The sequence below is a fragment of the Fusarium graminearum genome, chromosome 4 (assembly GCF_000240135.3).
Source record: "Fusarium graminearum PH-1 chromosome 4, whole genome shotgun sequence".
Lineage (NCBI taxonomy): Eukaryota > Fungi > Ascomycota > Sordariomycetes > Hypocreales > Nectriaceae > Fusarium > Fusarium graminearum.
The window spans coordinates 5,804,773-5,817,419 of NC_026477.1; the positions used below are offsets into that span (position 1 = coordinate 5,804,773).

A 12,647-nucleotide genomic window follows, 5' to 3' on the forward strand; every position below is an offset into this window, starting at 1 on the left:
TGCGTACGTTTTCCAAGAACCGAACAGTCGAAAAACCGTCTCGAGGTCGCACTGACACAAGATACAGCATGTTGTGATTTAGCGGCACGTCAATGACCGCTTGACATACGAACGTTATATGAACGTGATAGAATAAGACATAGGGCTCAATGGCCACATAAAGGAAAAGAAATGGTCAAGTTAATGACAAGAAGTTTCAAAATAGAGTAAATCATCCACCAGAAGAGTGAAAAATCGTGAGCAGACCATAATGCTAGAGCCTCTCCGTGGTATCGCAGAACGCCGGTCCTTTTAATCCTGTTTCATACGGCCTCATCACCTGCAGTAAGCGGCTTAATAAGCCTGGCCAGGGACGGGCTTTCTGTTGAGTGAGCCTGAGGAAGTTGGTCCTTGAGAAGGATTCATGGGGCTGGGTCCAGGAGGATTGTTTCTTCGGTTCACTCCGCTGGGACTTTGCGAACGTCCACCAGCGGGCCCGGGTGACTGAGAGCGAGGTCCAGGGCTCATGGGTCCGCCACCTGGTGGTCCATTACGGGGGCCAGGCGATTGTGATCGAGGTCCAGGGCTCATGCGGCCTTGAGGGAGGCCTTGGAAGGGTCCAGAGCCCATTTGAGGGCGACCAGGGGGTCCCATGGGTGATTGAGGGCGTCCGCCGTTGGGTCCCATAGGCCCGGGTCCACGGGGAGGGCCACCTTTGACAGGAGGACCTGGTCGAGGACCGTTTTGGGCAGGGCGAGGCTTCACAGGGCGAGTTGATAGACAAGTTCGAGGAACAACACCTTGTCGAGATCGGTCAAGTCGGATACAGAGCGCCTGGATTATAGTTAGTATAGTTCAAACAAAAAATACAATAGGGAATACACTTACCCAGCCATCATCGTATTCGTGAAGGAGTCGGACAAGGTCACCAGCTTTCAGTTCCAGTTCATCGTCCATAGTAGGTTTGAAGTCGAGTTGCACACGGTGAACAGCCGAGGTAGCAGGCCCTCCAGCAGCTGCAATAGCGGCTGCGCCACCAGAAGGACTCTCGGGAGCACCACCTGTAGCAGAAGTATTGCTGTAGTCGGTACCGGCAGGGCTGCCAGGGATGGCTGCCATAGGGGCGCTAGGAATTGTCAGGTCAAGTTGAGGAGGGCCATCCTTGCGTATCGATGTCTTGCGGGCGACTGCGGCAGCTCCAACTCCGGCAGCAACAGCGGCTCCAGTGGCAGTGACGGGATTGTCAAAGGGCGATTGAGGTGAGACAGGGGCCGAGACACCGATGGCTGAATTTTCGGATAGTGGACTAGGAGAAACGCGGTGGACAGAGGCAGTCTCCTCTTGAACGGGCGAGGGGACACGCTCAGCCTGTGTACCGAAGGGGTTTGCAGGATCAACGCTCTGAGCTGTAGACGGGCGTTCCCAGGCACTACCGCCGGGAGTTCGTGGTGACAGAGGTCCATTGGCTGAAGGAGAAGTAGAAGCAGGCACAGCAAGAGCCAAGGCAGCACCCTTGCTTGAGCGCTTCTGGTTTTCGATACCGTTCCAGTTAGGCAGGAATTGAGTGACGGGTCGGAGGCTGACGCGAGGGGCCTGCGCATCTGCGCGGACGGACGAGGTGTCGGGCTCAAAAGGTTCAGGGCTCATGGATCGACGCACGGCAGCAACGGCAGCCATGGGAGGAGCAGCACCACCGCGACCAACCATTGGGCCATGAAGCTTCTCATCATCGTTCTCGAGTCGTTCCATCTCGGCCTGCTTGCGACGCTTGGAAAAGACAAAGAAGATCAGTAATCCCATGGCGAGAAGTCCGCCTAGAACACCAAAGGCAATTCCAGCCTTGGCTCCTGCGCTGGTGCCGGTGGCATCAGGGACAGAAGTAGAGCTGGGGAGACTGGAGGTTCCGGAAATGTCGGCCACCTCATCGATGGTTGTGGAAGCAGAGGCGGCGCCTGTTGCCTTGGCCAGGATGGATTCGATAGACTGGGACTCGGTTGGGTGACTGATAACGGTAGGAATAGATGAGGCCTCATTGCTGCTGGTGACTTGAGCGCGAGTTCTGGTGGGCTTGATGGTCGAGCTCTCCTTCTCGGTTGTGTCGTTTTCGGCCTCACTACGAGACTTGGCTTCTTCAGCAGCCTTTTTCTTGGCAGCCTCTTCCTGTTCCTTCTTCTCTTGCTCTTTTTCCTTCTCTTCCTCCTCTTCCTCGGCCTTTTCTTGAGCGGCCTTCTTCTTGGCCTCTTCTTGAGCCTTCTCCTTGGCCTCTTGGGCCTTCTCTCTAGCTTCCTCGGCTTCCTTTTCTTTTTCAGCCGCTTCTTCCTTCTTCTTTTCCTCGGCCTCCTTCTTCTTGTCATCATCATCGTCGTCGTCATCTTCATCGTCGTCCTTTGAAGAGCCTGTGGGTTTAGGCTCACTGCCAACTGTCTTGTATCCACCAATAGCTCCTTCAAATGTCGCCTCAATAGTCTTGAAGACGGTCTTCACTGCTTCTGCAACAAGTTAGATAATCATCATCGACCAGATACTTGTATTTTTAAATCGATTTTGAATGAGATGTAAACAGGTCAGATACTTACGAGGTTCTCGCTTCTCGACATCACGCTTCGAGGCGTCGGCAGAGACGTCAATCTCATGGGCAATGTTGCCGAATCCGAAGAGCCCTTCCGCTCTCCGGTGCACATGCAAGTGCTGAAGATGCATATTTACTGGATTTTCGAAGATCGAATGACAACCAGCTTGTTGGTGACGACGGTTTGGGTTTGCACTAAGCGTGTTTGTCTTCCCGACAGGATATATCGTCTTTAATGAGAGAAATTCGCGGGGCTGGTCGCTATGTAGGCTGGAATGAAGGGCGTTGTAAAAGATGGCAGGAGCAATGACAGTATCTCTTAAGGGTTTGTAAAGACCAGTATCTTTGTTCGGGTGGCTGCGATGATGTCTCAGATGAGAACAGCAGGGGTTTGCGTCGGTAGCGAAAGTGATGTAAAAGCGCAAGTTCAACTGCTAGTTACGGCGTAAAACGTAAAAAGTATTGGACCGGCTGCCAAATGAGTGTAAGATGTGTTAGCGAAAGCAATAATTATTACGATTATCGCTTTAGGCACACGGCGGGCGATTTTGCAAAAACGCGCAGTGGAAACGAATGGACGAACTGAACTCGGCACGGGCTACAACAAAAAAGATGAAGCGACCGCGAGAAGAAGCAGTTCAGAAATTGAACAATCTCAAGGGATTGGGAGAGTGAGTAAAAAGAAAGGTGCAGAATAGAAAAGGCGGACGTGGGTGGATAAAGGCGAAGAGAGAGAGAGGCGAGGAGAAGGGGAACCTAGGATCAGGAGCGGAGTGCTGGGGCTAAACAAGGTCCCCGGACTTCGCCCAAGTCTGATAGGGCCAACCGAGGCCTGGGCTAACAGAGCATGGGCAGCAGAGCTGAACCTGGCAGCAGCAGGGCATTGATCGTGTATCTCGGGGTATCTTGCTCTGGTAGTTGCACTGGAAAACAGGCCCTGTTTGCCTGGCGTTTCATATTGAACCAGCTTTACGGTACATGGTAGTACAAGTTGACATTGACCTCAGTCCTTTGTCAGAATGAATGCAACCTCTGAATAGCACGACAGACACAGCCGCCTGTGCTTTCTCTGTCTGACGAAAAGTAAACTGTCTTACTAACCCACCTATTTACTTTCAAAGGATAACAGAGATGCACGAGACAACACAGTCAGTCCTTGTTCAAAAAAAGCACCATACACTAGAAGAGGCACATTGTTCCAAAACTAACCTGCCATTGATGCAGCCACCTCAAGATTCAAACTGTATCGTGTCGTGCCAGCCTGTGAGCATCGATAAGAATGACTTGAAATTGCTAGGTAATAAATGAGGCAAGGCGCGGTTTCCACCCACTTGACTCCATTGAATGCTATGCATAATTAGATGATGATCAGCAGAGGTGCTCGGAGCCAAGGAATCGAGCGAGTTTGTGATTTGTAGGCGAAGACAAGAACAAAAAAAAAACCCGCTCTCAAGGTAGCGAAGCCTGATCCTTGCCTGCAGCTTCCGCTTCCTTACTTCCCTACTTTCGTCTTGATGAAGCTCGCTGCATGTCCAGTATTAGCCAGGGGTTTAGGCGCGTTAACGGGGATTAGAGACAGGGGGCTTGTGCTACTGACGCCAGATGTCAGGGACAAAAGCATAATGATTGGCTGTGTCTGTTCCACTATCTTTGCTTAGCCAGGAACCGCCGGGAAACTGACCAATCCAGTGATAATCTTGAAGAGGCGTGGCTTTGGTAGCTCTTTAGCTACCTCAAGCCAAGCTCCAACGTCTCCTCATTTAATAAACCCTGGCTCAAATTGCCCGATTTTATTAAAATTATCCCACACACTCGCTCTTATTCTTCTCCTTTTTATGGATGCATTATCGAATGTCAATCGACTAGCTCAAATGAATCCGATCGATGTTTATCTTCAGCAACCGTTTCCATATCTCGTCTTGTCGTGACGTCTTTGGTCTTGGATTGATGAAAGTGGACAAAGACCGCTCACGCTCAGTCACTCACTAGGTGTCCCAGGTTACGGTAGATCTTCATGTTTACGAAACAGCGGGGCTGTGTTTCTTGGTGCTGCAGCTCAATAAACAACTCCATGTTTTGCCTCCCGTCACAGAGACTCTGGCCTAAACCTGACGAGCCGAGTCGCAACATGCACGGACGGTCGGGGCTCGGTCTACGGAAGCGTCCTGATCTTGGTGTTGCTTCCGAAAAGTTGCCCATATTTTTATCAAAGAAATGACTATATTAAAAGAAACAAACTGACTCCTTTGTTTTCCAGGTGCCGCATTGACTGACTCCAGTCGAAACAACTGGAGACGTCTGTGCATGCTCCGTCGATCCGCTTGCTTCTCTCGATGTGTCCACCAGCTCGCCAGCTTGCCTCCTGTTAGCCTGTATACCGCAAAGATGCAACTATCTTGTGCATCAATATACCACCTGATCCACGATACGAGATAATAATCACATCAGAGCAATGCTGGGTAAAGTGTCATGCACAACACATGTTCACAAATCTACAAAAGATGTGCAAACATACGATACGATTAAACACAACGTTGTCCCCCAAAGTCAATTTCCAGCCGGTTACATCGTTCAGCGTCACTGTTTCATCCTCGGCCTTTATCGCTCTGTTGGTGGTTACCGCGTGTGGCTTGTTGTCTAACGTCTTTATTTACTTAGACCCTGTCACGCCAGCAATCCTTGACTTGCCAAATTCATATTAGTCTTGCATTGGATACTGTCAATTTGAGGAAGAAGCTCGGGTATCTAGATGCCACGAGACTCATCTCGCCTCTGTTTCGAAATACCCAGTATCCTCATCACCTGCCGTCAACAAGGTGTCAGTCACTACGTATTTGTGCCGCTTCCGTCATTACGGCTAGGTAGTTGTCGTATGTTTGGGTAACAAAGAGTGGCTGGTCTGAAACGGTTCAGCTCAGAGAGTGATCGCCGTGGTCTTAGACATGACATTCCTCTCACGCCTTCCAAGTGTCTCACTTACAAACTGAACAATCCACCGGCAATTCATCTTAGTAGACACTTCCGATCCAAGGGGCCGTTTAAACACATTCCTAATGAGTTCGCTGTGTTCATCGTCATAGGATGGTTTGACCTTTCGAAAAAGAAGGATTCTGTAACCATATGCCAGCTGATGGTTGTTAAATTACCATCATCTGGTATCTTACTAGTCCAGTGTCATGCATGCCCAGCAACTCCCTGGCTTGGTGTGCCGACAAGGCTAAATGCGTATTTGGCCATCATTTCAATCACACAACGGCCCAGACAGCCCTGTTAAAGCTGTTGTAATACGATTCGTGGAATTTATGAATCTAGAAAGCGCAGACCATCCATCAACACGTCGAGGTTGTAAGTCAAGTTCGCCATATGCCTCTACGTAGATATATGCAAATATGTAGATAATAAGTACATTTATGCCTGAATCCAAGCCGTCAGTTACCTGGTCAATAGTTGACATCTCGCAATAATCAATACAAGACCAGGCAAACGCTCGCTATGCCGAGTCAATACCCTGGGTATAGTATAATGCATCACTTTCGCAAACCAAGCTCCCACCTTTTGCTCTTTACATGGAGTCCTCCATCTGCTTACTCCTGGTCTTGACCCAATTGTCCTTATCAGGCTGTCCGCCCTGAGCCTCGAGGCCCATCCCTCTCTCTACCCATTCTTTACTTTCCATGTGTCGCAGTCGACTAAGAGCTCGGGCGAACGCAAAAGCTTCCTCCGTACCGGCAAAAAGATTCGAATCCTTGAGTTTGTCCACGTTGTGCACCAAGTCGTGACTGTCAGCAGCTTTCTCGGCGTCGGCTCCCTTCACACCTTGCTTCATCAAGCTTTCGGCGATCTCGTCGCGGGACACGAATAGCTCTGACAAAGGCTTTTCGGTAGTCAAGACGAGCTTTGCGTTGCCCTCGTATACGACGTCGATAAACGTAATGAACCGACGTGCAAGATCTCGCTGCTGGTGAGTCATGCCGGGAATATCAGTGACGATGAATGCCTCGTAAGAGCGGACAAGCTCGATAAAGTCGGCAGCAGACTTTGGTTGCCGGATCAGCTCGTCGAAAGTGAACCATGCTGCTCGTCCACTAACTCGGGGGACATAGATTTCACGGCCCCAGACCTTCTGAATCTCGGGTCGAGGCTCTGGTTGCTCGGGGTCGCCGAGGAACCGGAACCATTTCTCGGCGTGTGCTTGGGCGTGGGTGTCAAGAGACGTGTGGTATACATCAGATGGTGGTCGGGGGATCTTTCGATAGTCTGTTGGAGAATCTAGGTTGATAACATGTAGGCGATTTTTGAGAAGCTCAATGGCTGGGATAAAAGACTCTCGCTGGACGCCGTTCTTATACAGCTCGTCAGGCTTTCTGTTGGATGTCGTTACGAGCACTACACCGTTCGCCATGAGAGATTCTAGTAATCTTTTACATGTCAGACTTGTACAACTTGTCTATGTAGGGGTAATCATACCTTCGCAAAATCATGGCGTCTGCGACATCAGTACATTGAAACTCGTCGAAGCAGAGAACATTGCCCTGTTGAGCAATGTCGGCTGCGACATATGGCACACCATCGATATCGTTCCCGTGCTCCATCTTGAACTTGTGCAGTCGCTTGTGCACATCTTGCATGAAGTTGTTGAAATGGATGCGACTTTTTGATTTGACAGACGGCGGCAGAGTGTCGTATAAGAGGTCCATCAACATGGTCTTGCCGCAGCCAACATCACCATGAAGATATAAACCTTTGGGGAGATCGCTAGAAATAGTTCCAATGGCGGATTTCTTGCCACTCGAGCCAAAGAGGGACGAGAATATAGATTTCTTAGTGGGCTTGAGGGATTCTATGGTGGGATGCTCAACAGGCGGGGCGTCATATCGTTCCAGTTCGTGATACAGGTTTTGGAAGTTTTGAATAATTCCTTGGCTTTGTCAGTGTTCTTAGGTTCAATAATGTATATATTTCAGCTATGCTCACCTCTTTGGTGCTCATCGTTCCGTAACCTCCCCGCCGCGACTCTTCTGTCGTACTCTGGAATTGGACCTCCGCCGTGGATAGGCTCGGCGTCGACTACTGTGGCCATGGATCGAGAACGGTTGGGACATGATGTTGATATGTTTGCGCCTTGAATCGCAAGTTCTGGTCGGATTTTTCGACAACATGAGCCTATTCTCAAGGCATGTGACACTGCGGTCGTCCGAAACGTCCTCGCATATCTGCCGCTATCCGTCAAGGGTCCAACGACCCGGGCATGACGGATAACGGTGCTGCACCTCAGTGCGCCGCGCATATTGGTCGCATACAAGTGCTGATGCTGGTTCTTGAGTCGCTCGCGATCGATCGCTAGTTCGTTTCTAAGAAAACGCTTGAGTTGCGACAAGTAAATCGAGGAGCAGAGCTTGTGAATCCGGTATTGAATTGACGATGGAGGTGGGCCGGGTTTAGAATTGATCTCCGGAGGGCGTCTTCCTTGGACCCGAGGCCTGCCGATTCCCGCGATGATGACACCCGCAGTTTAAGCGACGTCATATCACATTGCCGAGGTTCGCTAACATGATGGCTTATCAATCTCTCGTTCCCATCTAAATGGGCTTACCCTGGATGAACATTCCAGAATTGGTCCGCATTTTCGAATGGTCAGCTGCCTACTAGAAACTTTCTTTCACATAATGATTAATGTTGTCTTTGTGCTTGCTCATCAATGTTGTTGACAAAAGCCCTCATGTTCGACTCGTGAGTCAGTGTTGAGAATGGAAGTCAGTTAGTTTGCTTCATGGTGGATGCCGAACGAACTCCGAGCGGTCCCCTGTCTATTTCATCTGCAATATCTATTCTGGAACGTTTCTATGAACAGTCATCACTCTAGCTAGAGACATGTATACAAATATGAGGCTCTTCAGATTAATACCGACTACATTCGATTCAATGCGCGAAGAGAAAGTTGACACCGTAAAAGAAAAGACAATAGCAAGCAATATTATACGAAGCACCAAACTCTTTAGTAACCAGCAACGCTATATTTGTATAAAGAATCTATATATAAGATCCCAAGTTTGTGATTATTGATCCCTCTAATTACTCCAGCTGTCATAAGTCCAGCTCCAAACAATATCGTGAAATTCATGTCGCATTTTGACGTTATTAAACCACCCAAATTAAGTCATAATATAAGCCAGGCCAATGGCGGCAACAAGGCCAGCGAAAGGAGCACCGATGATACCGGCTGCGTTGTCGTCGTCCTTGCTGCCAGAGGACTTGCCAGAGCCCTTGTCGTTGCTGTCATCCGATTTGGCATCATCCGAGTCAACAAGCTCACCACCAAATACCTTCTTGCCAGGGTTAACACCGGAGCTCAGCTCGGAAGCACGCTTCTTGTAGTCGGAAAGAGTCTTGTTCTTGTCAGGGTTGATGATGCCGACCATGCCAGAAGGGCACTCCTTGCCCTGAGAAGAGTAGAAAGGAGTAGGGTCGGTGTCATTGATTGTGACCTGGAAAACCTTGTCCTATAAAACGTGTTAGATAATACATAAAAGCTATATGAGGGGTTGCAACATACGGCGGATCCAGAGTCAGTGGGAAGGAAACCGGAAAAGAAACCGCTGCCGAGATCAAGGGGAGAGCAAGGATAGCGGTAGTCGCCAGCGACAACGCTGTGGTTCTTGGGCTCAAAGTGGAATTCGAGGACATCGCCCTTCTCAGCCTCGACCTCCTCGGGGTCGAACTTATCATCGCTAGTGGCCGTGATCTTGATGGTTTTGGCGGTGGCCAGGTAAGCCATGGCAGCCGAGGCGAACAGAGTCTTGAGAGAAGGCATATTAATTGAAGAAGTTGTGCAAGAGTGTGTAGTTCGGAAAGATGTGGTGAGTATGAGCACAAGTTTGAGACAGAGATTAGTTGTAGAGTGATAAATTAAGGATTGCAAGATACTACCAACGTGTAACTTATATATATAGGTAGGTATATAAAAAGAAAAGCCTGAGATCAGGTCAGAATCGCCTGTTGCCCAGCAGCCCCTTATCCAGGCAGTTTTTCTGTGTCACCTCTTACAAGGACCCATTGATGCACAGATCCCGTTGCCTAACGAGGCCGCCAAGAGTCGTTTCTGACCAAGGAGAAGCGCAATGACTTTTCTTTCCAACGGTGGAGGATTCGCTGGTTGATCGGATATTTCTGCCGTTGAGGCCCCTGTTTACTTGTGACCCGGCAACCAGAAAAGTGTGCAGGGATATCTCGTATAGCTTACCCTGGAGTCGATGGCAGCTCGTTCTATACAACATTGCGAGAACAACTATCAACAAACAATTTACTTTATTTCTTTTTTTCGTGTAATCACATGACGAACTCCTGTTGGAACAAGACATAATGTGGTGAGATTTCTTACGATATACGGATATATCTATCTGTCCTATGTGAGGTTGAGGACGCATCCATTCTGCCATTGTACCGCTCAGTGCAGGGGAGAAACGACGACGGGTTTCAAAAGACGGTGTCGAACTATCCTTGCTGCTGATCTATAAACATCATAAAGACATAATTCAAAGCTTGATTGACCGCTCTCAAACGCAAACACAAACACTTGTACAAGACACAAACTACCTACCTAGGTTGGTTGGGATGCCATAAAAGACGACGCTCCTGAATGACATAAACAGAGCCAAGAATCCACAACAAACTGCGGGAGCTACCTTCAGTAACGTCTCAACGGCTGCTAGTCAAAGATAAATTGTGTCGTAGTTTGTGGTATTTCTCGCAAAAAGACAAGGCTTCAGTCTAACCAAGCCCAAAGTTTATTCCCTTGGCTAACTATCCTGTAGCCGCCCCATCTTGGGCTGTCCCGCGACTCAGTTCTGTCTTCCGTCTTGACTAACTAATTTATTTTATTTACCGATTCAAGTCCCAGAGACCGGGAAATGTCCCCGGAACTGCTCCATGGTTTTCCATTTCCATTTCCGGTTCCGAGGATTAGCTTTCGGTCAGACACAAATTAACCTTCCTAGATGATGCACAGCCTTTTGAGGGCTTTACTAGCTAAGCTTGGCCTGGGCACTATGCCTGAATGCATCTGAGAAGACCTTGGTCAGGTCATAATTAGTCTACCCTTAAAATCCGTGATGTAAAAAGACTAATCATGGCGGACTGGAGACAACGAATCATTGTACAACAACTCAGACACCTAGAGGCATTACAACCTGCACAGCACGTAAAGTTTAGAGATGATTGGAGTGTTGGGTGGTGTTGTGCCGCGCGGCGTAGTCAACGGCCTGAATAGGATGTTCATGCAACAATACCTGTTTACATACTTGGTTGCTGTACAGTTCCTACTGTCTGTCTCTACCTAACTTTCGATCTAGTCTACGACAGATCCGCTTTGGAAGCATGCGATCAAGGGTTCAGCATCGGGAAAAGATGCACAAGATATCTTGCGATATGTCACTCTAATTTCCCCAGTCTCTCCACATAGCTGGGTACTCCTTCCGCGGCTGAAGGTCGACTGTCATTGCTAATGAAAAGAAGCAAGCATGGAAAGAACTAATGTTTCATAGTGTGATGAGATGCCGTGGCTAGCCTGTTATGAGAAGTTGCAATATGGTGATCTACAAACTATAATGGATCCAGGTTGTTAATCGAAGTTGTAACCTTTCCTTAATTGGGGGATGTGCCGTGATAACCCAAGCCCCACCAGTCATGGTCATAGCCAGGTCCATGTCCAACTCGTTCACTTAGACCGTACGAAAGAAAAAAAACTTGAACAGCATTTGCTCCATGTTAAGAAAGACTGGTATAGGTGTCAGAGAGGCTTCACCTGTTCGTTCGAAAGGGTTCACAGAGCACTAATGATGAGTACCCGGACATGTAGAACAACGAAATGGACTGTTCGGTGACGTCCTTTGACGACCAATACCTTGAGACATCGAACATGGAATATCGAACACTGAAGTTATAGGCTTAAAATCAACATTTTGCCGTGATTTTTCTCTACTACCAATATCACCAAAACATCAACTTATAGAATCCGAATATAGATTTTTATAGCAGACATTTCACAATGGCGCACCAATCACCTCCTCGAAGGAGATACCTACAAACCCGGGCTAGGGCAGAGTCCACAACACAATCTCAGCAAACCATCACAAAGTCGACTCCTGGATCATGGATCAAGTCCAAGATACTGCCATGGATTGCCCCGTGGTTCCAGCCTCATCGATCTTATGACACAGAAGACTCGTTTATCCTATTTCCCAAGGTTACATTCCTGGTAGATAAGCCAATCAGAATCCAGTGTCAGATATGTCATCAAGCGAACTGTCAGATTAAGCCAGACGCAGAGCCGCCTGGCGAGTCTGAGTTCAGTTTGATGCCGTGTGGACATGCTGCTTGCTCAAATTGCCCGGGACAGTGGTTCAAGACTCAGAAGACCTGTCCCTTCTGCCGGACCAACCTTGCTTATGGTTGTGGACACGCAGTTCCGCCCAGGCCTTTGACCGAAGAAGGACTTCATATGATTCCGAAGACATTGCTAGATCAGGGCTGTATCCCAAATTTCTGTGTACATTACCGCAAAGCAATACAAATGGAAGAAGCAAAAGACAAATTTCGACAAGCCGTAGGAGAGTTTGAAGCGGCAAGGCAGCGCTTCTCCCAAACTCAAGCGACGGCTGATGAGCTCATCATGCTATCAAAGAGAGATGCGTTTGAGACGGTGTATCAGGATGTACACTTGAACCTGCTCCGCACGTGGTTGACAAGATGGTAAGGTTTGTCGTATAGAATGCCATGACTCGACCCCGGGACAGCTAATGAGGAAGGGATGGGAATGGCTTGCGGGATGGATGTAAGTACACCATCCATGAAAAAGGTTGAAGTACACGATACTTTGGGCTGGAGAACGAATATCAACCTATCGTTGATACTTGAGTCAGGAAGAACAAAGATATACAGGGATGAGAGCGCTGAAACTCATAGAAGATGGGTAATACGAGCTGCAATGATGGTGTTATCCTGACGTATTATTGTCCGCCGGTGAGGCTGTCATGTTTAGAATTTACACCAATGCCACGTTTTTCTCTTGCCCCTTGACCTTCTACATCGTGAGTTTTGCGTG

At 48.6% G+C, this 12,647-nt stretch overlaps 4 protein-coding genes across 4 annotated transcripts; 1 reads left to right on the plus strand and 3 right to left on the minus strand.

The window, feature by feature from the left end:
- Positions 1 to 333: 333 nt before the first annotated feature.
- On the minus strand, positions 334 to 2,679 carry FGSG_09625 (uncharacterized protein; the record flags this gene model as incomplete). Its single annotated transcript, XM_011329781.1, has 3 exons — positions 334 to 738; positions 868 to 2,468; positions 2,556 to 2,679. 3 exons carry the CDS (start codon positions 2,677 to 2,679, stop codon positions 334 to 336), a joined length of 2,130 nt encoding a protein of 709 aa, XP_011328083.1.
- A 2,614-nt stretch (positions 2,680 to 5,293) lies between these two features.
- On the minus strand, positions 5,294 to 7,835 carry FGSG_09624 (uncharacterized protein; the record flags this gene model as incomplete). Its single annotated transcript, XM_011329782.1, has 6 exons — positions 5,294 to 5,350; positions 5,529 to 5,675; positions 5,713 to 5,765; positions 6,137 to 6,966; positions 7,016 to 7,466; positions 7,523 to 7,835. 6 exons carry the CDS (start codon positions 7,833 to 7,835, stop codon positions 5,294 to 5,296), a joined length of 1,851 nt encoding a protein of 616 aa, XP_011328084.1.
- Positions 7,836 to 8,559: 724 nt separating this feature from the next.
- Positions 8,560 to 9,426, minus strand: FGSG_09623 (uncharacterized protein). The gene is made up of 2 exons (XM_011329783.1): positions 9,102 to 9,426; positions 8,560 to 9,048 (listed from the first exon to the last, which is right to left on the minus strand). The coding sequence occupies exons 1-2, from the start codon at positions 9,357 to 9,359 to the stop codon at positions 8,701 to 8,703; spliced, it is 606 nt and encodes a 201-aa protein (XP_011328085.1). The 5' UTR covers positions 9,360 to 9,426; the 3' UTR covers positions 8,560 to 8,700.
- A 2,165-nt stretch (positions 9,427 to 11,591) lies between these two features.
- Positions 11,592 to 12,299, plus strand: FGSG_09622 (uncharacterized protein; the record flags this gene model as incomplete). The annotated part of the gene is made up of 1 exon (XM_011329784.1): positions 11,592 to 12,299. The coding sequence occupies one exon, from the start codon at positions 11,592 to 11,594 to the stop codon at positions 12,297 to 12,299; it is 708 nt and encodes a 235-aa protein (XP_011328086.1).
- Between the last annotated feature and the right edge of the window lie 348 nt (positions 12,300 to 12,647).

Bases quoted from the DNA above. Each gene is read 5' to 3' on its own strand.
- FGSG_09623 (XM_011329783.1), bottom strand. From the start codon at position 9,359: ATGCCTTCTCTCAAGACTCTGTTCGCCTCGGCTGCCATGGCTTACCTG. The intron at 9,049-9,101 runs GTATGTTGCAAC...CACGTTTTATAG, and splicing joins CCACTGACTCTGGATCCGCC to GACAAGGTTTTCCAGGTCAC.